The sequence below is a fragment of the Manis javanica genome, chromosome 12 (genome assembly GCF_040802235.1).
Source record: "Manis javanica isolate MJ-LG chromosome 12, MJ_LKY, whole genome shotgun sequence".
NCBI lineage: Eukaryota > Metazoa > Chordata > Mammalia > Pholidota > Manidae > Manis > Manis javanica.
In genome coordinates this window covers 86,054,468-86,081,115 of record NC_133167.1, presented here as the reverse complement: position 1 = coordinate 86,081,115, position 26,648 = coordinate 86,054,468, and the positions used below count along the sequence as shown (strand labels likewise).

Here is a 26,648-nt window from a genome sequence, read left to right as displayed (position 1 = left end):
TCATTTTGATTTAGTCTAATAATGTTAGCCAACATGAGTCCAATCTCCCCAAAGTAAGGACAGAATCCTCCTTGGTCTTTTCTGAACACTATAAAAGAATCATGAAAATGCTATGCCTAGAACTAGTTTTGTATTTGACCTTCTTTTTATCTGGAAAATTACCCATTTACCTATCTTATTCCAAGACAGTATCATTTTTAAATGACTGTTCCTGCTAAGGCAGTGATGGGCATTAACTCTCCCCATGGAATTTAAATATAACTAAAAATTTAATAGGAATAATAGTTGACTTCCCCAGAAAAACAGTTCTATATAAATGCAAGATAACTTACATCTGCAACTACTTTTAAGAGAAGATAGAGTGTCAAACAGCTCCTTTTGAAATGCTTTCTGGTTTGTTTAATTTTCCCTTAACCTACTCAGTTTTATATATCAAGAAAGGAATATTCTGAATATTCTGTAAAATCTACCTTGTGTAGATAACTAATTTTTAAAGAATTAGGACAAAATTAATGGGCCAACATAAAAAAAAAAAAGCAGAGCATTGAGAACACCTACAAGAGGGATGTCTGACCCTGTTGAGGAAGTCGAGGAAGCCTTCCTTACAGAAGTCAGAAGTCATCCTTGAAATGAGATCTGGAAGGGAGACAAGAGCACACCAGGCAGAAGAACAGCATGTGCAGAGGCCCTGTGGCAGAGGGCCACATGCAGGCCAGGATAGCTGAAGCATTTCATGGCATTTAATGTCTGGGTAGAGAAAGATGAGCCTACAAATAAACACATTAAAGGAATATCTAGAAACAAAAAAATATAGATGAACACTCTACATAAAGCCAAGGAATGAGGTTTCTTCAAGAAGAAAATGGTCAACACAGTTGAATGTTACTGACAGGTCAAGTAGCATGAAGACCTAAAAATATGTTGGATTTAGGGACATGGAGTTCACTGCTGTTATTTCTCCTCAGTAAGCATTGTTTCATCATTGGTTAGACTAACTGGCTAGAGGAGGAGATGGAGTAGGTAGAAGAGATGCACAGTGTTATAGAATAGTGCCAACTACGTAAAACATCAGGTGTGTATGTATAGTGCATAGAAACAAAAAAAGAAAAGAAATACACTGAAGTTAGTGAATATATACAGATTGAGAGTATGAGTTATTTTGTTCTCATATTTTTTAATACTAAATGTTTTACAATAAGCAAATGTTACAGAAACAAAAACAAGTTTTAATGTGTCACTTTAAAATTATACAGAGCCAGAGGAAAAACATGAAGTCCAGAATTAATTCTGCAAGTTCTATTATCTACAGATCTGGCAGCACAATCTTTTAATGAAAAGAAGAGGAAGAGGAGTATTTATTTGGGATTCTTCTTGTAAAACAAGGAGACACAAAGTAAGGTTCTAAAAACCATCAGAATTTGGACAGTTAATGTCAAAAGGGATGAATGACTCTATGGAGCCCTGTGTTATAAAACCGTGGTTTGAAAAGCTCGGTATTGAAGGGAGAGGAAGTCAGCAATCAGAAGGAATTACAAAAAAAACTAGAGATGACTGGTCTTGCAATCTTTTATAATCTTGCCTCCACTTACCCAGTGGCACACTTCTTGTATTCATTGCCAGAGAAACCACAGTTGCCAAATCTGTCCCCTTTAGAATTCACATCGATGAAACAATCCCTTGGGGCAGCCTTGGCTTCTGTACCATGAAAGATGATAATAATAAAAGTTATGGCAAGTTAATTCAAAAATAAAAGTATTCCCTGTGACAATCCATACCCCTGGATAAGCTGCCTCAACATCTTTGAAAAAGTTTCAAGCTTTATAGATAAAACATTTTTGTTCCCCATTTTACACTTCACAAAGAATGTAAAATTATCTTTGTAAGTTGACAGGTGGTAACTACACTTATCACGGTGAGCCTTTAATAATATAGATCACTACCAAATCACTGTTACATACCTGAAATCAATGTAATAGTGCATGTTAACTATACTTCAACTTAAAAAAGCTTAGATTGTACTTAAAAGTTATCCTGGGCTCAAACACTCAGGCCCTTAAAATCACTGAAAAAGATGAAATTGTAAATAAATTAAAAACCATGAATTTTCAACATATTCCTTCTCACTGTTCTCGAATACTTATCTACTGCACCCCTGATTAGATCAAGCTAGGAAGGGTTGCTGAAAACACTCCCAGCTCTAATTACTGAGGGGTTTTTAAATTTACCATATATGGATGCTGCATTTAACTATTGTTACTAATCAGATGGACTGACAGCCATGACAGCAGAGTAACGATCCATTCTTGCTTTCTTATATTTTATACATGTATCACTTAATGTTCAATTTTTTCACTAGTTATACATTCCTAAAAATATTTTATTTGGAAATATTTTTAAATCAAAATGTCAGCACTTTCTACTGAATAAAGGAATTTACTCGCCCACTTTACACATCTGATGCTACACTGTTTAGCTTAAAAGAAAATGGACACAGGGGGAAAGGAGTCAGAATTAAAAAGAGGCAGAGATCAATGACATGAAAAATAAATGCAGAAAACCTACTCAGGGTAAATGTCACATGGCCATATCTCTAACAAAGCCCTTCTACAGAACAGAAGTAGCTCTAAAAAGTCCAGACATGTTCCAATGAAAATAAAACTGGGGTCCCTTTAGTCCTAGACTTTTCTACAGGCCTCTGTGAAGATAATGCCTTTGCTAAGTAATAGTATTTACCTCATTAAAATGCCTACTGTAATGACATTTTTAGTTAGAAATAACTTGCCTATTTCTGCAAAATATATCATAAATCAGCAGACATCTGCCACGCTATCCTATGACCTGACTAACATAAATAAGTCCCACTGAATTCCTACAGTCTTTTCTCCTCAGTCCCTATCTGACCCACAGAAGATAAGGAGTACAACAGACAGCAATGAAAGACAGTCAAAGTCGGTCTGGCTTTAGAGAAATCCAGCACTCGCTGGCATACCTTAACTAAAAGAAATCAGCATAAAAACACAAGATTTGGGTTTTCCTACCTCTCCTTTCCTTTCTCTCCCTACCTCCCTTTCTTTCATCTTTCCTTCATGAAGTTTGTATTAACCCCCTACTAGGTGTCCCATATCCTGGGACACTATAATGGGTGCGACTGTAATGGATATAGTTTACCAGTAGCTCCCTGGAGGGAAAAGAGAAAAGCACCTATTGCTAACTCTGTTTTCTCAGTTAAAAACCAGCCTCAGCAAACACATGGCACTCATGTAGTCTGTTCAGATGAATATGGTTTTTTGTTGTTACAGTTCCTAAAAGGGAAGAAGACAAGAACACAGGAGGCCAGTGCAGTTTTTTCATAAACCATCACTGCCAATTATCAACCAAAGCGACTGGCCTACTTCTGCTTAGGAGCAAACATCTCCTTGAGAACCTCAGTCAGCTGAAGCCAAGAAAGGAACCACCAGGAGGCAACACAAAGGACACCAGTGCTGACAGGACACTGCCAGCACCTAACATGTAATCCAAATAAACATGACGAGAGGGCCGCCATGCCTCTACATAAACTCGCCACGGTTTCTCACTAGAACTGCCACATAGCAGCTAATTAACATCCATTTTCTGCTCACTCAAAACTCTTCTCTACAATGTTGCCCCCAAAATCCCCAAAACTAATCTAGTCATGTCATTGCTACACTTAAAATCCATAGTTCTCCAAGGGGAGAAGACGATTCCCCATCACCTAAGGGAAAAACTTTAAACTGGAATCCGTGACCCAAAAAAAAGGTTGAGGTGAGCAACCTAGTAGATACAGTCTGAACTCCATGAGCAGTATTAATTTTCTACTTTTTGCTTATCTGTATGTTCAAAATTTAAAGAAACATATAAGAAAGTATATTTCTATTTAAGAAAGTAAACCAATTACAGTTATTTTCTTTTACTGATGTCTCTGAAAAAATCTGGTGGTGCTGTTCCTCATGCCCATGGTGGCTGAGATCATGTTTTTGCTGCTTTGTGTGTGACCTTAGGCAAATTATTATTTCTCTGAGCTTTAGCTTCCTTACAAAATTGTTTTGAGGCCCAAATTTGGTGTTAAATGTTAATACCTTCTCTTATACAGTCCCTTTCAAATTCTTCATTTTTCTATAAATACTTCCTTAGCATTTTCCATAAAGGATAAGGAATGTGAGAATGCATAAGCTAGTGAAGGACTTTCATATCATTGTGAAACTTATGAACTCCCTAAGCCCAAAGGTTCATAGAAGCAAAAACTAGACTGTACCACCTCAACAAATTCATTTTTAAAATCATAAGCCATAAGCAGATGGTAGACAAAAGATTTGAACACATGTATGGATTTTCCCCTCCTCCTGAAATCCCAGCAAAGAAAACGGACCCTTTTAAAATGCGCACTTCCACACAGACAGACGGACTGAGAGGAGGCAGCGCAAACTGTTGGAAGCTGAAAAGCAGACGGTTAAGTGGCAGGTGACAGCATATCCGAGGAGACCCACTCATAAGCTGTCAGTGCAGAACGCTTTGCACACCACAGAATTCCCCAACAAAGAAATGCTGCTAGTATCAGATACCTCTGAATACAGGGGGCAAGGAGGGGCAGGTGGCTAAAATAAAGAAGAAAAGTTTGAAGAAACCAGAAAGAAAGCTAAAGGGAAAAAATTTCCAGAACTAAATGAACAGTTGGCAATTTCGGTGTACCCACCACATACAAAACACAACAGATTCAACAGACCAACATCAAAGCAATATCAGCCTGAAGAGATAATTCTCCAGCCCTTCCGAGCGAGAGAGAGAGAGAGAGAGAGAGAGAGAAAGAGAGAGAAAGGCCGTATTTGAGCATCAGAAGGGCATCAGACTTCTTAACAGCAACTCTGGAAGCCAAGAATATAAAATAATGACTTCAAAACTGTGAAGAAAAATAATCTGCAATCCAGCCAAACTACCAACCAAGTACTTAGATAAAACAAAAATGTTTCCATTCTTTCAGGGGCCATGGTGACAGGCATGGAGGTCATATGTGGGCTCAGCAACACGGACTCCCACTCAGCACTGCCAGCTTCCCCTGCTGAGGGCCGGTCTGCCGGCAACAGAGACCAACACTGAGCCCCCAGTGTGGACCCTTCCCCAGGGTGATCAGCCGGCTTCCGGGTACAGGTTTATTACACTGGACCCTTTCCATCAAGGAAGGAGCAGTGTTTTGCTCTTGCTGGAACAGGCACTTGCTCTGGATAAGGATAAGTCCAGTCCAGGCAGCACTAGTAATGGCCCAGAGGCTTTAGGAACAAAAGTGTAGTCCACCCAGCAGATGAAGAACCACAACTAGCTGAGGTCCCTGCTGAAAGCAAAGAGTGTATGGAACAGAAAATGAAGAAGCTTGTCAAAAATACCACCTATGGCCACATGACCAATTACAGAAGCAAGGATTTTAATTGTCATGAATATTTCTTCTATATGAATATATTTATTATGAATTTATTATGAGTATATAATCTATTTTATTATGAATATATTTGATTTATATATTATGAATATATCCTTATTTTCTTCCTTCTCTTATTCCCTTATTATGTAACATAAGATGTACTGACCTTATACGATAGTGTAAGTATGGTTAATTTTATATCCTAGCATTCAAGTTGGGAGTTACCAAGGAAAAGAACATTACTTAAGAACCTCACTCATGGCTGTACACAGGATAGCTGTATCATGTTAAATGAATTATGATCTTGTTATTTTCTTCTTTGGAGATCAAGTGAGGTTTAAGGAGATGCATACAGTGCCAAGTTGACAAGAGGTATCAATCAGACGTTCCCAAGGCCCCTTGTTGGGCTCAACTAATTTGCTATAGTGGCTCACATAACGCAGAGAAACATTTTACCTACTGGATTACCAGTTTATTATAAAAGGATATAACTTGGGAACAGACAGACAGAAGAAGTGCAGAGGGTGAGGTCTGGGGAAAGGCATGGAGCGTCCATGCCCTCTCTAAGCACAACCCTCTCCGCACATCCCCCGGTGTTCACCGAGCCAGAAGCTCTCAAACCCTGTCCTTTTGAGTTTTCATGGAGGCCTCATTACATAGGCAGAATTGATTAAATCACTGAGCGTTGGTGACCACCTCAGTCCCCAGGCCCTCTCCCCCCTCCCCGGGGGATAAGGGCACTAAAAGTTCCAACCCTAATAACACGGTTGGTTCTCCAGGCGGCCAAGCCCCATCCTTCCGTGACCTGGGGGCTTTCCAAAAGTCCCCTCATGAACAAAAGACACTTTTATGGCTTTCAGCACGTAGGAAATTCCAAGGGTTTTTGAAGGTAGAGCAAAGATTAAATATATCTTTCCAATTATAAATTAATATTGCAATGTCAGCACTGCTCCAGCTAAAATTACAATGAATCCACATTAAGAGGACAGAGAGGAAAAGATCGTGAGTATGACAGGAGCCAACAAGAGCCAAGAGAAGAGATGGAAAGAAACCAGGCTATCTTCTTTCACAGGGAGAAACTAACAGTTAATGCCTAGAATGGAAAAATCACAAAGTAGCATTACCTCCAGTAAGTGACAAAGTGATAAATTAGAAAACGTAAAAGTGATTTCCTCAAAGGAGGAGGAGATTAGGTGCGAGGACACTTTGTTTTTTCATAAAACCTTGTAAATAATTTGGCTCTTTTATCTATGTGTATGTTTTACTTTGATAACAATGAAAACTTTAAGAGGAATTAAAAACATCCTAAATATCTCTATGAGGATAGATCCCATTTACATAACGGAGTCCTCCAAAGCAGTATGATCTCAATGTATTGATACAGACAGATCTCAAACACATTTTGAGAGAACAATGAAAATAGCAGACACACACATATACCCCATACTATTTATATGAAATTTCTAAAACCAGAACATGACACTGTACAAATACAAGTATAATGCTGATCATATACATAAGATAAAGAGATGATAAAGACAAAAAGCAAAAGCAAAAATCATCAAATACATTTGGACATACTGAAATCATGACCCACGATTGCCTGTGGAGAAGGAAGGAGGGAAATATGATAGCAGAGAGGAAAGAAAAGAACTTTGATTGTATCAGTAAAGTTTTCTTTCCATTTTAACAAAAACCAAAAGCAAAATACATAAATAAAATCAAAGCAATCAATTATAAATGAAATATCTTACTTGAGCCAAAGATGACTTGACACTGAGCATCATAATATTGGCACATGCCATTGTAACAATAGGCCTTGTCATTCTGGCAAGGATGTCCATTCTGAATAAAAACATCGGGCTGACAAAACTGAGAAGAACCATTGCAGTATTCTGGAAGATCACATTCATTGGTTTTTCCTCGGCATAAAGTACCTCCTGGAAGGAACTATGGCAATAAGAGTCAAATTAAACAGGAATATCAGGACAGTTCCAACAAATTAATCAAATAAACAAGGAAAGATTGGATAACCCAATAGAAAAAAATGAACAAAGGGCAATAAAAGGCAATTCATAAAAGTCACAAAATAAAATGAAAAAAAGCTCACTGAAAACCAAAAGAAACGCAATCAAAATAAAATTTAAAAGCACTTTACAGCTACCAAACTAACCAGGATTGTAACACTTGCTGGCAAGCAATGTTAGCAAGAGGACACAAGCATTTAATTATACTTTAGGCACAAGTATACGCTGGCACATTTGTGTGATTTATATAAAAAGTACGCACAAATTTTCATATGCATACTCTGTCCCAACAATTCCACTTATAAACAAATTTTGGGAGCTATCCAAATGTCTATCATTTGATAACTAGATTTTAAAAATCAAGGTATAACCATAGAAAGGAGTACTAATATATAACCAGGTGGAACTGCATGAATGGATAAAATCCATGGTATCTTACTGAAAAAAGCAGGTAGTAAAAATATTTGTTTAAGTGTTTACCCACTAATGCACACACATATACACACACACACACACACACACAAAACCATCCACATTTGTATAAAAGTAAATATGTTACTAGCAAATTATCAACAATGGCTACCTAAGGAGGGTAAAATGAGAGAGTCCTTTCACTGTCTATTTTCTATACTTTGGTATTGCTGAATTATCTCTTTAAAAAACATAGATTACTCTAAACATCAGAGAAAGAAATGTTTGTACTTAGTCTCACTAGACTATTTGTTGTAAATGAATGAGTCAAAATTGCAAACAAGTGGCATAAAACTTTTCCTATACTGAGGTGATAAAAACAGTGCTTGCTTACAGATCAAAGAAAATAAATTTAGATATGTACATATTTTTATTTTTTCTAGTTTTTTCCCCAAACAGTGAGGAATTTCTTACCCAGCAGTCTTTACAACAGTCACCATATGCACATTCAGCAAATGATTTAAGTTTGCAAGTGCTTCCTTCACAACAAGGGTCCAGTTCACACTCCTGTGAAGAGAAAGTGACTGTCAACTAAAGAAATGATTGATTGTCATCAATATTCATTAATAGAATTCTTTTCTTAGACCTAAATTATTTCTTTCTAACCTGGCTATAGCAGTGACTCTCTAGAAACAATCACTGATGACCCTTCTGTATTTATTAGCAACTCTTTAACTACAACTGTTCAGGGATCAATATATTTCAAAGGGCCAAAAATCATAGACTATGTCTTAGTCTGCTGAGACTGCCAGAACAAGATACCAGAGACTGGTAGCTTAAATTATGGAAATTTATTATCTCACAGTTCCAGAGGCTAGAGGTCCAAGATCAAAGTTCCAGCCAATTCAGTGTCTGGTGAGGACTCTCTTACTGGCTTGCAGACAGCTGCCTTCTAACTGTGTGCTCACATGACCTCCCTTGGTGTGTGTGTTCAGAAAGAGCAAGCAAGCTCTCTGGTGTGTCTTCTTAAAAGGACACTAATTCTATCAAATCAGGACCCCACCCTATGACCTCATTTAACTTTAATTACTTCCCTAGAGATCCTATCTCCAAATAGAGCTACACTGAGAGTTAGAACTTCAACATATGAATTTTGGGGGAATACAAACATGCAGTCCATAACAGTTTGTTTAATGATCACAGGGAATTAAACATCTATGAATGTATTTCTCTTCATTCTCAGGGTCTGATTTCTCTACTGGGTGGGTCCTCACTCTATGTAGACACTCTTTTTACCTTGCTTGGCTTTCTCTAACTCCACTTTGAGCCCCATGGCTCCCCACCCTCTGAACTTCCCACCAACAGGGACATCTACTCTCCCATGTTCCAATTAATGTCTGCAGATCTCAATTGTTTAGGATGGGAAACAGCAGAGGAAGAGGATAGGAGAGAAGGGGACAGGAGAAATAAGCCTTCTTTAACTTTTGAAGTCTGTTTTTCCTATGTATATAATCCTGTTGATAGTTTTTTTCCTTTCAGAACTGCAAATTTGTTCTTCTATTGTCGCTGGCTGTTACAGCTTCATGGAAGAAATTGATACCATTCATATTTTGCTTCCCTATTTTCTATTAGCTTCTTTCAGTATTTTCTCTTTATATCAATACTTTGATTACAATGCACCTCAGTGAATTTTCTTTGTAATGATTCTGATTTGGGTTCACTTAGTGTTTTGGAATTTTAAGTCAGTTTTTCCCTAACTTTGGGAACTTTTTGGTCATTATTTCTCTTATTATTTTTCCTCTTTCATTCTCAGTTTCTTCCTAGGATTTCACTTACAGTTACATTAGACAATTTGTTACAACCTACATGTCCCTGATGCTCTGTTCATGTTTCTTTAATTTTTTCTATTTGTTCTTTAGATTATTTTTTTTGATCTGCTTCATAGTCATTGACTCCATTTTCTGCCATCTTAGTCTGTCATTAATTCTACCCAAAGAATCTTTCACTTAATGGATTTTTTTAGTTCTATAATGTACATCTGGTTATTAGTTTACATTTCTCTCTTATCTGTTTAGTCATAAAGACCATATTTTTCTTTAATTCCATAGTGATTAATAGTGGACTACTATTTATAGCAGCTTTATTCATGATAGCAAAATGTTAGAAATAACCCAAATGTCCTTTAATGAGTGAATGCTTAAACAAACTCTGCATGGTTGAAAAATGGTTAAAGAAAGTCTAGACAGGACCTCTGGGCTCATGGAAATGCCAACAACTATTCTGCAATGACATCCATGCAGTGGAACACTACTCAACAATAAAAAAGGAATATTAACACATGCAATAACCTAGATTGACCTCAAAAGCATTATGCTTAGTAAAAAATGAGTCAGTCTCAAAAGATTACATATTGTTGATTCTTTTTATGTAGTGTTGTAGAAATGGCAAAACTGCAGATGGACAACAGATTTAAAGGTAGCCAGGGGCACGGAGAAGGTCTGGAGATGGGTGGGTGTGAATACAAAGAGGTAGCAGGAGGGAGGTCTCTTGTGGTACAAATCATGTACCTAATAAAGGACTTGTCTCTAGAATATATTAAGTACTCTCAACTCAGTACTAAAACAATTTTTTAAATGGAGATAAAAGTTGCACAAACAGCTCACCAAAGATATATACAGATGATAAAGAAGCGCATGAAAACATGCTCAGTATCACTAGTCATTAGGAAAATGCAAATTAAACCTCAATGAGGAATCGCTTCACACCTACAGTTGAATAAGACTAACCATATGAATTGTTGGTGAGGACATGAAAGAACTAGAAATCTCACACACTGATAGTGGGTATGTAAAATGGTACAACCACTCTGGAAGACAGTATGAATGTTTCTTGGAAAGTTAAATACATCCGCCATATGACCCAGTCATTCCACTCCTAGGTATTTACCCAAGAGAAATGAAAATACAAGTCCATTCAGAGGCTTGCATATGAAGGTTCACAGCAGCTTTATGTGTACTGGCCAAAACCTGCAAAGATCCCAAATATCCATCAACAGATGAAAAGATAAACTGTAGTATATCCATACTACTCAATGATAAACCACAATAAAAAGGATGGAACTACTCAACACAGTAGCAACGTCAATGAATCTCAAAATAATTTTTGAGTGAATGAAGTTAGCCAAAAGTCATTCCATTTATATGAAATCCTAGAAAATACACACTAATATATAATGGTGTGACAGCCTAAGGGGGATGGGGGAACAAAAAGGGTAGGAAGAAGGCACTACCAAGAGTCATAAAAATCTTTCTGGGATGATGACATGCTTACTATCTTGACTGTGGCAATGGTTTTACCTATGTATACATGTGTCAAAACCTAGCAATTTGTATGCTTGAAATATGTGCAGTTTATGGATGACCAAGTGTTCACAATGACATATTTCTTTTTATTCGCTTTGGCTTGACCAAACTTTAGTAAGGCTCCTCTCTTACCTATAGGCCCCTGAACTCTGCTTATCCTCACAAAAAAAAAGTGGGACATGCCCTCCTCTGCTTATCAGAATGGTCTGGAAATGGGCTGACTATAGCAGGACACTTTCCTTTCAGACCTCACCGGTCATTTCCCCTTGCTGATTCAGCTTTCCCTTAAAAAATTCTGCTTACCTCTGCTTGCCCCGACCTTTACCCTTTAAAATAAAATATCTCCTATTTGATTCTGAGTCATTTCCAGATTCCTGAGATCAGAGTGTTCTCCCTATTGCAATAGTCTTTCTTGTGGGTAAAGCCTTTCCTTATTATGTTCATATTTGGTTGGGGGAGGGGGATGACGGGGTGGGAGGGAGGGCAGAGGGAGGTTACATTGAATTCAATCATACTTCAATTAAGCTGTTAATTTTTTTTTTCAGGAACACTGTGCAAGACAGACAGATGGCTTCATAACAGAAAAGAGAATTAGGAAATAGACTACATGTAGGAATTTTGCTTTTAAATGGTTTTGCAACACCTGATCATTAGTGAACAGAACTTAATTCCCTAACTCACTCCACAAATATGACCCCCTTCACTTAAAGAGCTCACATAAAAATTTTAAATTAAAGAAAATGCTAGAATATATTACAGGGGGCTATGATGACGATCTTGAAACAGGAATATAAAAAGCCTGGTTAAAAAACAAAATTCAGGAAGATTTCAGAAAAAATTGATAAATTTACCTTCATTTAAATTCCAAATTTCAATATAATAAAATGTATCATATGAAAAGCTAAATGCCATGAGTGAACTCTAATGTAAACTACAGACTTTGGGTGATAATGATGTGTCAAAGGGTAAGTGTCCCTGTCCTGCAGCATGTGGACAACAGGGGAGGCTGAGGTGGAGTAGGGGAGCAGGGGTCTATGGGAACTCTCGGGACATTCCATGCAATTTTGCTGTGACCCTAAAACAGCTCTAAAAGATCAATTTAATCAATTTTTTAAAAGCTAAATTGAAAGCTACAGCAGAGGGGAAATAACTGAACACAGACAACAAAGGACTATCCCCATAATAATAAGAGTTCCTAAAAATCAATTTAAAAGAAGAATAACCCAACAGAAAAATTGACAAGGCATATAAAAGTCATTTGTAGAAAATCACTATGCATATGGTCTATAAGCATATGAAAAGATATAAACAAAAACTATCTTCTTATTTTTCTCCCATCAGAATTAAGCAAACATTTATTACCCTGTGCAGGCAAGACTGTGAGGCACTGAACACCACGATACATTGTTGCTGGAAGTACAAACTGACAAGGCCTTTTTATAGGAAGTTTAATAGCTTCTAATAAAATTTAAACACTTTTCAATTCAGTAATTCTACCTTTATTTAATTATCTTAGAGGAATATTTGTTTACATACACATGGGGCATGTACAAGAACATACTGTTTGCAACAGAAAAATACTAACTACAGTTAGTAAATGTCCATTAATGACAGTATGGTTGTACATCCTTACATCAGAATATTAATCAGCAGATTAAAGGATTGTGTCTACGTCATGGAATGATATAAAAGTGTCCAAGATATATCAGTAAGGAAAAAGAAAATTTCTGCACATATTTTAAGTCTGACTTCATTTATGTAAAAGGACAAAATCCAAGACAAACCTGGCTATTTACAAATATATATACTGTATACTTGTTTATAACTGTATAGAATGAAGCTGAAAAAGAAATACATTAAACTTGTAAGATTGAGTACTACTGCAGAAGGAAGTGAAAAAAAAAATCCTTCGGGGAAATAAATCTATGAAAGGGGAATTTTGCTTACATTTACTTTTGAAACTTTTATAGCAAAAAAAAACAAAACAAAAAGCCTGTGCTATTTCAGGAGGACAGGGGCAATTTTTTTTAAAGAGCAGTTTTGTCATGTGAAAGTTCAAGAAGCAAACATAGACTATTTCAATAAGTTTGATAATAAAGTACACAGTCTGGAGAAAGCAAAACATACAAAACATTTTAAGGAGAAAGATGAAACTACCTAGATAGAAAAAGAGCTCTGTCATAATACCAGTTTAACATTAATTCAAAATTGAACATAACCTTGTGAGGCCTTATGTTCCTCATTTGAAAATGAGAATATAAAAAATATCAATCTCTTAAGGTTACTGTGAGGATTCCATCATGTAAAACATTTAGCAGAAGCTCCTGATGTGCAGCAATAGTGCAATGAAGGCTCATTACAAGTTCATCATGAAATATGTGCTGCTTTTCTAGAATGCCAAGTCATCTGGCAAAAGCCGGGGTGGTCAGGTAAGGTTGAAGCAGAGGCACTTATGGAAAAGTAAAGTAAAGCTTACGGTAAAGCTTATACACAAACAAATTTGTTGGAAATTTTCTGCAAGGCCTAAGAGGAAAGGACTTAAGCAGGCTATTACGTGAGGGAGAATGGCTAAGAGACAGAGTAATAATAATAAAGGTGGGCATGGGCAATAAGTGCGGGTCTCAGGTCTGATAATACCAGAGATCAGAAGGCAAACTGAAGGTTAATAAGGGGAGAAAGCTAATTTAAGTGGCAATAATTTTGTTAATGAAGGACTCTGGGGAATGGGCGACCTTCAATTTATTTTTAAAATGAGTCCAACTGAATAAATATTTCTACAATGGCAGTGCCAGAATAGTGAAAGCTTCTAAGTAAAGAGCCAACTAAAAAACTAATTCATTCTTTAAAGAAAATAAATGACCTAATAACTATAACAGAAATGGCAGAGCAGCAAAAAATAGAAGAATAAACCTGGCACTTCCTGGACACCAAAACAGATGACATAGCTATGATCTGGGAAGGAAGAGGTGACCAATCCCAGGAACATATTCCCACAGGCAAAATGCAAAGTCTCAGTTTGCCCTAAATTTTATTTTCGCTCCTATGCCTGAGTTGCCCAAAGCAAGCTATTTTGTTTTTTGCAAATCCCAAGGTAATTTCGCAAAGCAAAAATAAAAAAAAATTTGATAAACTGACCTTTGGAGTACCACAGTCACACTCTTCCCCAGCGTCCACCAATTTATTACCACAGAAAGGAGCGCTATAGGCTTCATCAGGCTTTGGAATATTAAGAAGGCAGTTTCCTCCTCTATTTAAAGTTAACTTCTCAAAGTCCTCTGCACTGCAACTGCTAAAGTTTCTGGAACCTCTACAATAAACATTAAGAAAAGATCTTATGTCATAGCCATGATTCATCTTAGAAATTTTAAGTCATGTCTTCAACAAGAAGTGAATGTTTAAAAGGGCAGAAAATAAGCTAACAAAAATCGAGAGAAATGAGAATTAAGTCTATTTCTAATACATGTAGAACACTCTGTCAGTTACTACATAATAAATCACTCTTTTGGTTACAATATTATAACATGCTTAATATATAAAAGGGCTTTTCTGTATCAATAAGAACATCCCATAAACAAATGAGATAAGGTCATAAACAATTGACCAGAAAAAAACATGTGAAAAACTTCAAACTGCAGAAATGAACAAAGAATGGTCCAATCTTTTAGAGGGATAACTGTGTGTATGTGTACATATGGTAAGTACTCTGAAAATGTATTTTCCTTTTGATCCAGCAATTTCATCTCTAAGATTTTTTTCCTATAGAAAAAAATTTAAACAATCTAGTTCCTTTATAAATACTAGTGATATTTATCTCCCTTTCCTTTTTTTTTAAACACTGAAAGTAAATTATTTTTAGTCAGTATCTCCATGAAAAAAATCCTTCCGAACATATCGTACACATTAAAACATAAAATCGTTTAGTCTCATCAACAGAAGAAACCTTAAAAATGATCGAGTTCTATCTAGAATTAAGTTAAATTTATCTTCTGTAAGGTAGAAGTTCTTTAAATATTGGAAACTAGCTATGTTTCCCCAGTCTTTTTTCACTCTACAGGATAACATTCTAAGGTTCTCTCACTGTGGCTTATTGGCAACCACAGGTAAATAATAAATAACCCAACGGGCAATTCCAGTGAGGACACACTACAGGCATCAAGAAGCAGAATGCACAGGGCAGGATTTCAGCTACAGGTGGAGGTTTAAATGCCTTTTATGATCATTCCCAAGAATCAAAGTTAATACTTGGAAGGCTAGATTGGATCTTAGAAAATATCCACCCTAGGCTGCCCATGTGAGATCTATACAAATGCAATTTTGATGTGTTCTACATGTTGTTGGGTTTACTTTTAGTTACTCTACTCAATAACTATAAAATAGTTTCAGATAATCTCACTGGCTACCTTTACTTTTGAAGATCAATGGGAAACATAAGCATATACACACCAAGGATCTTTGAGAAATCCAAGTCATATTTATCAGAGGAATTGGTGCCCTGAAAGAATCTCTTCTTTGTCGGTTTGAGCCAAAGGTCCAAAAGCACAGTGAGAATGAAAATCGTGCTGCATCACAGCTGTCAGGGAGGCGCCCCTATCTGTGCCAGGCCTTTTGTACATCCAAGGAATCTGAGAAACGGATCCTTTCTGTGAGATCTTGTGCCCAGGATACACACATTACACTCTTCTTTACCACTGGCCCAAAGTATCCAGGGAAGCAAACAGACCTGGCTCTTGGCTCATGGAAATGGAAAGCCGTCTGCTTAGACATTTTGGTACTGTTACCTACCATTTCACAAAAAGGTCTTTGAATGTGGGACACTGAAGGATTTTAACAGATTGACCAGCAGAAAACGAACTGAGAAAGAACATGAAAAGTCAATTGTCTATAACAAAAGGACCAAAAATATTTTGACTCACATGGGAAAGATCCATTGAAAATAACAAAACAACTTGTTTTCCATATTCTTCTTCTCACTACTTTCTGAATAGGAATGTTGTGAGTCATTTTGTACAGTATCATTTATTCAACAAATATTTGTTGAACAATTATTATGTAAAAGGCACTTTTCTTTGTGCAAGGGGATAAAACAGTGAACAAAGCAGACAAAAAACCCCACCCCGGGAAGGTGACCTTCTAGGGAGTGAGACAGACATTAAGTCAGCAAATTCGTTAGTGCTGCAGATGGTAAGTGCCATGGGGGGGTGAGGGTGAGAAGGTGCAGAGAAGGACCTGTGCAGGGGGAGGAGCAGCGGCAGCTTTAAAAGTGCAGTCAGGACAGGTACTTCACATGCTGAGACACCCGGATCTAATAGAGGAAGAGCATTACACGGAGGAGGAACAGCAGGTGCAGGATCTCTGAGGTAGGAGGTGGCCTGGCATGTTTAAGGAACAGTAAGAAAGCCAGAGGGGCTGGAGTGTGGACTGAGGTGATAAGGGAACGAGTAATGAGAGACACAGCCAGGGGAGGTGGGAACAGACCTTGTAGGAGCTTGAGTTTTCACTATGAGAGAAATGAGGAGATCTGGGTGGAGGGATGACACAACGCAAAGTACTGAGCAGGCGCAGCATGACTTGACTCATGTTTTGATGGGACCGCCATGGCTGCTCTGTTAAGCAGGAAGACCATACAGGAGGGAAGATCCACTCAAGAGATGATGATGCATGGGCATGACACCAGTGAAAGCAGGAACAAGTGTTTGGATTATTTATATGTTTTAAGCAAACAGCCCTTAAAATGAAGAATGGGAGGAAAAAAGAAAGAAGTCACGGACAACTCTGACGTTTCTGTGCTGAGCTGTTAGAAGGAAGGAGTTACCATTAACTGATACGGGGAAGACGGTGGGTAGAGCAGATTTCAGGAAGGATAACTGGATTTGCAATCTAATGGAAATATCCAACTAGTAGTATGTAGTAGATATCTGATAAACAATGGCAATTTGTTTCAATTCAAATGGAGGTTTATAATTGTTTTTAGCTTCCTACTGTTTATCTTTGTGTGGTTAGTACATTGCCTGCCAATAGTACACACATCCAGTAATGCTTTTGGTAGGAACACATTAACCAATCAATAGCCATAGGAATTGTGCAAGTATAGGTACAGTCCTACACCAGAGACCCTAATTTTAATCTACACAAAGTCCACCACTTTTGAAAAGGTTATTTTTGACATAAGCTTGTTATTTAGAAATTGGAACACATTGTCTCATAGAAATAATGTTTAAAATGTTTGATCCTAAAGCAATCTACCAAAAAAATTTGTTTCACCCACAATGAAGTTTAGTACTGAAAAGGATAACAAAATCATATGTACCTCTGGTGCCTTTTAGCAGTTGGAGATAGTACCAAACATCTCTATGTTGGCCTTCAGTAACATGTTAGAGGCTACAGTGAAGATTCTTCTCCTGGTCACCCCTGGATGACAGTATTAACTAGAATGATCCTTCTCCTGACCCTTGGCTGGAATAGTAACTAAAGTACTCCTATTCTCTACCTATCACATCTGGGCACAGGGTATTAATTTAAAGCATCTCCTCATCTCTTTATTCACATCTACGTAAATTTTCAAAACTACTTCAAAAGGGGAGAGATGCATCTGACAATGATGGAAATGGTCTACCAGGATATACAAGTAACAAACAATTGGAATGTGAAATTAAAAGCACAATACCACTTACGCTACCAAAAACAAAAACAAACAAAAAAGAAATACTTAGGTATAAATCTAACAAAATATGTACAATATCTATCTGAGGCAAACTATAAAACTCTGATTAACAAAATACAAACAAAATCCAAATAAATGAAAAGCTATTCCATGTTTAAGGATAAGAAGACTCAATATTTCAAAGATGACAGTTCTTCCCAACTCACTCTACAGATTCAATGCAATCCCAATCAAAATCTCAGCAGATTATTTTGGTGGGTATGAACAAATTGTTTCTAATGTTTAAATGGAAAGGCAAAAAACCCAGAAGAACCAACAAAATACTGAAAGAAAAGAACAAAGTTGGAAGACTGACACTACCGGACTTCAAAGCTTACCATAAAGCTATAATAATCACAACAGGTGGCACTGGCAAAAGGGCACACAAATAGATCAGTGGAAGAAAATACAAGTCCAGAAATAAAGCCACACAAATATAGTCAACCAATCTTGGGCAAAGGAACAAAGGCAATCTGATAAAGGATAGAATTTTTAACAAATGGTACTAGAACAACTGGACATGCACATGTGAAAAAAAAATCAACTAAAACACAGACCTTACATCCTTCACATATTAACTTCAGGTGGATCAGACATAAATGTAAAATCCAAAACTATAAACTCTTGAAGATAAAAAAGGACAAAATCTAGGTGACCTTGAATTTGGCTTTCTAGGTACAACACCAAATACATAAACTCTTCACCAAACTAATCTGGATAGAGATTTAACACAATAGCAATCAAAACCCCAGTAAGACTTTGTGGAATGGGACAAGCTAATTCTAAAATGTACACGAGAAAGCTATCAACAGCCAAGACACTCTTAAACAAGGAGGTCAAAGTAGGATAACTTCCTTTAGATGACCTGTTATAAAGCTGTGAAAATCAGGAACCTATAGTACTGACACAAACACAGCAAACAAATTAAATAGAAGAGGTCAGAAGTAGACATGTATTTGTGAACACTTCATTTATGACAAAAGTGACACTGCCAAGTAGCAATGAGTGTCATTTTAACAAATGATGACCAATTCAACATATTCATATTGGAGAAAATCTGACCTCTACCTTACACAATGCACAGATGAGAATTCCTAATGAATTATAGACCTCAATATGCAAGTCAAAATAGATGAAGAGTTTGGAAACACTACAGAATAATATCTCTGTGACATCAAAGTTGGGGAACAATTTCTTAAATGAGACACAAAAAGCAACAGTCATAAAGGAATAAACTGATATACATTACAATTGCAAATGAAGGATTTTTCACTAAAAAGTCACCAAAAATTTTACAAAGAACTTCTGCAAATTGATAGAGAGAACCCAATAGAAAAAAGTGGGGGGAAACTGAACAGTATCTTCACAAAAAAGGAAATCCGAATGGCCATGACAGGTGATCATCCCATAACAGATGGTCTGATCTAATTTAATCTCATTAGTAGTCAGGGAAATGCACAATAAAATACCACTGTATACCCAAGTCGTTAGCTAACGGTTAACATGGATGATATCAATTGCCGGTGAGGTATGCAGTGAGCATTCATTGTACTCCCAACCCTCAACCTCCAGGGAGTGGGAGGGGCTAGCGGTTGAATCAGCCAATGGCCAATGACTCAGTCAATCATGGCTATGTCATGAAGTCTCCATAAAAACCCAAGAAGACAGCATTCTGGTCCTTTTCTTTTTTGGACAGCCTCCATACGTGGGGAACCATAAGGCTTCTAGACGCCACCGAGCCAGACCCCAAGCCCCATGAGGACAGAAGCGCCTTTGTTTGGGATCTCACCCTATACATATTTTCATCTGGCTGCTGATTCATATGCTTTCATGAACTGACAAACGTAAGAAACACTCCCTGAGTTCTGTGAGCCACTCTAGCAAATTAACCAAACCTAAGGGGGAGGTCACTGGAACCTCCAATCTGTAGCCTTCAGTCAGAAACACAGGTAGCAGCCTGAGGCTTGCAACTGGCGTCTGAAGGGCATCAGGGGTAGGGGAGGAGAAGTCCTGTAGGGCTGCGCCCTTAGCCTGGGGGATCTGATACTACCTCCAGGTAGACAGAGCCCCAACTGAGCTGGATTCTTGGAACTCCCCCACCCATGAAGGAACTGGGTCCAGGAACTCTTAAACATATCATACCCTAAATGGATTATTTACTATATTTATTCTATGCTATGATTAGAGCTCAAAACAGACAAAAAGTAGTGTTTAGAAATATATATTTAGGTGGCAAAACTATAAAGAAAAGAAAGGAAATGATTACCATGAATTTAGGATAATGGTTAACATTAGGAAGGGTGGCATGATAGGCAAAACCAACCTGACTTGGGTGGTTACCCTACGTTCACTTCATAAAAATGTGTCCAGCTCTACATTTGTTTAGCTATGTTTTCTGTAAGTTTAACTTTTTAAGTGTATCACAAGTTCTAACGGAGTAAGAAGGCCCAGCAAGAGTTCTGCTTGCTGTTTCCCTTTAAGCAGTGAGGCTTGGTGAAGTTTTGTAAACTAGAAGGGTACTCAATCAGGACCGAGAAATCCTTCAGAAAACAAGGATGAATTTGCTCAATCTGATGGGGGTTGTTAGAGGTCAGAATGCTGACAGGGGGTCACAGCTTTTACAGGAAGCAATAAACAATAAGAAAACAGAAGCAAAGATAAAGGCCACAGGATAAAAGAGGCAAACTTGGGATGCACAGCAGGCTTTCTCTGATGTAAAAAAAAAAAAGGTTGCAACAGAAAACACTACTACTGACAAATCTAGAAGATGTACTGACAGCTGTTGGAGCAAGCCGTTCCAGCTAGGAATACAGGCTAGAGCCATCCGTCTAATAAGGTAGTGCCCACCAGAACTTAAGTCAACCCAACGTCATTTCCATTATGCCCAATCTGTCCTCTACCCAATCTGTCTCTGTTCAAAGTGGAAGTTAAGGCAATGTCCTCTGGAAGAGTTTACATGTTCCCTAGAAGGAGGTTTCCCTTCACTCAGTAGTGAAGGTCTCGCTTATGTTCTTTTTGATCTCCAAGACTTTGGATCCTAGATCAAGAAATCAACATGCCTTCCTTAGAAGTCTTTTTTGGACCAAGCCATTCCAAGTGTTACCTCAGCCACAGACTCAAAGAGTCTCTGTGTTTGCTAAGGACCCAATTTCAGCCTAATATTGTTAAAGTTCTTCCGCACTAATCCTTGTAAGCAATGTAGTCCTCAGATTTAATTCCTCGCACAATCTCACCCAGTCCCAGTCTGTCTCTTTAACCTTTTGCGTTAAGACCATGCTTAGGCCTTGCACCATTTCAACCCTATACACTCCGTATGTTTCTGCTTCATCTACAAAGGATAACAGTAAAAACAGAAGTTCAAGAGGTGAACATTCATAAGCAGTGGAATGCTTATACTTAACCAATATTTATACTCATCCATAAACTATCTTATCTCTGCCCTAGAAAATAAGTAATTACAAATAAGACATCCTCATTTTTTGCCCTAATTAATTTTAACTTACTACACTAACATATAAAATTACTATTACAAGATCGATAAAGTGTATATAAATTCACATGACTCACTACACGATTGTACAACCTCTCCAAAAGGCAAGGGCAACAATCAACAAATATTTTATAGGTCTTGAAATCCCTATTAGATTGCTCAGTAAAATTGTGAAACTTTTATGATACCTAATACGGAAAAATAAAGTCAAGGCAATCCATTCCAATCTACGTGAAATATGATCATCCACTAAAAATTTTTTTTAATAAATTAAGAACTCCACAACATCAGCAACGTGTAATATTTCTAGCATACACATTATCCGTGCTCTAAAGTCAATGACCTAAGTGTCCAATTAAGTATTAACATTTCTCAGAACACTTCTTCTAGAATACTTCTATTCAGTAATTCTGCTTTATTTCCTAATTAAAAAATAAATACCTGCTCAGATATAACAAAATAAAGAAAAGCCAGAAGAAAAATGAAAACGACTAGTGGCTACAACCAAAACACAGAGCCACTTAAACATTTTTAGCATATCTCCTTCTAATCTTTTTTTTACACGTTCACATTATTAAAACAAATAATTCACACCATGGTATTTCCGACATTCCCCTTTTCACTTGGATAAATACACTTTTAAATCAGTGTATTATTAACCACCAGTGACTTAAAACTGTCCTCTGCAGAGCCCCAGAACTTCTAAGGTGGGGCCCTCAAGGGCAGGGCCAACTAATGCACTGGGCACAGTGATCACAATGCCAGAACCTACAGTACTTTGGAAGCCCTCGACAACATTTTAAGCCTAATTTCTTTTAAAAGCAGATGAATAAAAGGGAAATCACAATAATGAATATTCAATAATGAAAGCCTGAGTTATATTCATCTTTATACCACTATAGTCATAAACTCTAAGTTTCAATATTTTTTCACAGGAAAGGGACCCAGAAAAGCAAAAGTACCCAGGGCCCATGAAAACCATAATGCAGCCAAACCACTAATTTGAAAGGATATGTGCACCCCTATGTTTATTGCAGCATTACTTACAACAGCCAAGATATGGAGGCAATCTAGGTGTCCATCAAAAGATGAATGGATAAAGAAGATGTGGTCCACATACACAATGGAATATTTCTGAGACACAAAAAAGAATGAAATCTTGCCATTTGCAACATGGATGGACCTAGAGAGTATTATGCTGAGTGAAATACATCAGACAGAGAAAGACAAATAACTCATGATTTCACTTGCATGTGGAATCTAAAAAACAAAACAAACAAAAAATTCAAAACAGAAATAGGCTCATACAGAGAAATGGTGGTTGCCAGAGGAGAAGGGACAGGTGACACAGGGGAAGCAGATCAAGAGGCGCAAACCTCCAATTACAAAATAAATAAGCCACGGGGATGAAAGTACAGCAGAGGGATACAGTCAGTGATATTATAACTTTGCATGGTGACAGATGGTACCTACACCTGTGGTGGTAATTATTAAATCACTATGTTATACACTGAAACTAATAGATTATGTCAACTGTACCTCAACACAAATTTTTTTTTTAATCATAATGCAGCCTGGGGAAGGGAGGGGCCTCTGTGCAGTTACAGAGGAGAAGGTGCTTTTCCTCCTCCCACTTTAGCCAGAAAAGCTCCTCTCATGTATTTTATATAAAGGGCTTCTAGATTAGAACACATTAGTGGGGGGAAAAGGGGGTTAAGGGCGGGGTGGGGACATTCTTCAACTTAAAGTTTGTAATCTACTGTTAAAAAAGGTAACTTCTAGAACTGTTATAGTGTTAACACTAAATGGATGTTTCATGATTAATTTAAACATCTCCTTTTTCAGGCACATATAAGTTGTACCCAAGTTTCTATTATTAAACAATGCATATACATATTGATTGCTCACCCTCTGATTTTTGCCTTACAAGAAATTCCTACAAACAGAATTGCTGGGTCACAGTGTGTCTTGTAAAGTTTTAGACACAAACAGACAATCTGCTTCACGGAAAGTTGGTACCAACTCTCTTCATACCAGAAGCATATGAGGGTGGCCTGGGGATCTGTAGTACCCTTCAAAGATAAGAATTAGTGTTCTATCTTTCCTGGTTTTGTAAGTTAAAAACATATTATTCCACTGTATTCATTTGCATTTCTTGCTTAATGATGTGGAGAAAGGTTTCACAGATTTTGTAGCCTTTCATATTTATTGCTTCTATTATAAAGTCCTAGTCCTATCTTTTGCTCAGCTGCAAATTAGTGGTTTTTTTAATAATAAAAAACAAATGAACCTTGTCAGAGATGTTCCAAATGGTATTCTCTGCTATTTGCCCTTTCACTATTTGAATTATTTTTGACATACACAGCTCTTCAACTCTATGGATTGTTTTCTCCTTTACAGTTTTTTTTTGGTGGGAAGGGTATATATTGAGAAAAACCTTTCTCTATCCAAGACTATATCCTATTAAATCATGTTTTCTTCTATTTCCTTGTAAAGTCGGAATTTATTTTAATGTATGATATACAGTAAGGATCTGTGTCTTTTCAAATTCTTAACAAACTATATCAGCCCCATTTACTGACTAATCTCATCTTTAAAAATGTCAGTGCTACTATTTCTGAGTTTTCTTCTATGAGTATATTGGTATGTTTACTACGCATTTAAGTTAATATGTGCAGTTCCAAAATATCACAGTATCTGGTACCAAAAGCATTCTTTGGGGTTCTTCCTTCAATATTTTCACTATTATTGCAAAATTATTCTTCCAAATTGACTTTAAATTTATTTTTATTAAATTCCAGAATGAAAGAAATATACAAATTTCTGGAACTTGATTGGAATTACATTAAATTTATGAGTTAATGTGATGAAAACAGATATATTTCCAGTATTAGTCTTTTCATAAAGAACAGTCTTTACTCAAATTATGTATTCTTACTTTCAGTAAACTTCTGTGTTTCCTTTAAATAAGTACTAATACTTCCTATTAAATTGATTCTGAGATATTTAGAATTTTGACAAATCAATTATAACTGGTTTATTGGGAATCTACTTATAACTGTATTTCTAAAACTATTTAATTGATTCCCTTGCTTTTCAAAACTAGACAATCAATCATATAGGCATCATAACTGTCCCCCTCATTTCAAATAGTGATTCCCTAAGCCTTTTCCTTATTCATTGCATTAGCTACGACTTCTAAACCAAAATAAATGTTACTAATACTACCATATATGCCCAATATTTTATGATTTCCCCTCCAATCTTATCCCACCCCTCTCCAGTGCATCCTATGCTTAGGAGGTTGACCTATATCGACTGCATCCAATTGAACATGGCCAATAAGATGGAGGGGCAGAGACAAGAAGTCGGTAGGAGAATCAAGTCGATTAATTCCTCCGGATCCCTCTGTTGGGTCACCTCATGTTGGCAGTTTCCCTCTACAACTCCTCTGGGGTCAGTTTCTCCTACAGCTATAGTCATTCTCTCCAGCAGCCAGGAACCGTTCTCTTCCCTTACATCTTCTACATCCCTACAAGTTTATATACTTGAGTTAACCCCCAAGAACTTTTGGTTCTTTTCACGGGGAAAATGGCAGATAATCTTATATTTGAGACGCTCTTATATTCATGCTGAAGTTTTAGTATGCAGTTAGTTTTAAGTGTAATATTCACAATACCACTATCCTCAAAATAGTTTATAATTATTTTAGACTTCAGGTCTCTTCTTTGATACAAGATTTACTTGGAGAGTGTTTTTAAATTACTGATTCATTTAGGGGCTCTTGATACTAATATCTAGTTTTACCACACTGTAGTCAAAGAGAGTCCTATTCTGTTTTTGCTTTTTTGGAAATTACATAATCTTCTTTTGGCAAAATACATGGTCAATTTTTGTTGAGATTCCTGGACACCTGAAATGAAGATTTATATTCTGTTTGTGGCATGGAGTTATATTTTTATCTATTAAACAAATATACTAATATTTATTTAAACATCTATAATCTTGTATGTGTTTTGTTTATATAATCTGTTCATGATTAAGAAAGATGTTTTAAAATTTCCTCTAAGAGGCATACCATATATATTTGTCATACTGTTGTATTTGGCCTTAAATTATTTTAACTTACACTTTGTTTTGTAACCCTCTAATAATATATTCTTTTGTTTTATTTTTCTATATAGAATACATTTTCTATAATTTTTTGTCCTTCTGAATTAGAAATGTGCACCCCGTTTTCAATTCCACCCAGAGATTATTATTATGACAATTTAACATATAATTACACATATATTTCTCCATTTTCAGTGATCTTATAACCTCTCCTACTAGGTTATTCTTAATTTTTTTTGAATGTCTATTTTCTCTCAAGTTCCATTTGTTCTGGATACTCCTCCAGTGAGTCCAACGGCCCATAAGTTATTCTTCCCACCGTGTTCTCAAAATCTAGCACATCTAACTTTTACTCTCTGTGCCCTTTCCCCCTACAACCTAAGAAAGCTTATCAAGATTGACTTGCAAATCTTTTGGACAGGCATCAAGGAGGAACCACTCAACCAGGGCCTAAATGAGCTCCTGTACAAGGACTGAGATAATAAATTCACACCCCCTAGAATGGCAGAGGTCAAAGCGAAATCCCAAACACTTCGTCCCTTCCATCCCATGGACGGGGCTCACTAGCCTCCGCCTTTAGTCCACCCGGACAAATCTCATCCCCCCTTTATTCTTGTTTACACCAATCACCATAAGAAGCTGCAGCAGCTCCCCATGCAGACCCCTGTCTCCTCTTATACTCATAATGCTTTATTAGTATCCTGTTCTTTTGCTATGTGCTCTGGAATTCACATCAGCAAAAAATATCCAATATGTTCCAACTCCTCTCAGCAAAAAAATCCAGTATGTCCTACCATCCTTCACCTTCACGCCCACTTTACACTCAGCTCTTCCCCAGTTCCACAGATGCCACTAGAACCACCTCAAATGTCAGCAGTTTTTTCCCCTCCTACAGCTAGATGTGGAATCAGTGTTCTTCCTCCAGGCTGCTGCTTCTAAGCTGTTCTCTCTCCCTCCTTCCTAAAATCTCCCAGTTCTGGATCTCATAAAATGATATTGCCCACTATCTTTGTCACGAATGTCACTAACCCCCACTTTGCCCCCCGCCCATGTCTTTCTTGCTAACACTGTCACACCAACACTATCCTTGACTCCATTTCTGCTGATTTCAATA

The 26,648-nt window shown here is 37.1% G+C and overlaps 1 protein-coding gene across 2 annotated transcripts in view; it reads right to left on the bottom strand.

Moving 5' to 3' along the window:
* ADAM9 (ADAM metallopeptidase domain 9) overlaps window positions 1–26,648 on the bottom strand; it is a 117,252-nt gene that overhangs the window by 52,216 nt on the left and 38,388 nt on the right. For both annotated transcript variants that reach the window (XR_012123960.1, XM_073218970.1), the window contains exons 12-15: window positions 14,367–14,538; window positions 8,344–8,436; window positions 7,186–7,381; window positions 1,590–1,695 (exon numbers count right to left, since the gene is read on the bottom strand). Coding sequence is in view for 1 of the 2 variants with exons in the window: in XM_073218970.1 (XP_073075071.1) it covers window positions 1,590–1,695; window positions 7,186–7,381; window positions 8,344–8,436; window positions 14,367–14,538 (567 nt within the window). In the remaining variant the exon portion in view is untranslated. The remainder of the gene's footprint in view (window positions 1–1,589; window positions 1,696–7,185; window positions 7,382–8,343; window positions 8,437–14,366; window positions 14,539–26,648) is intronic.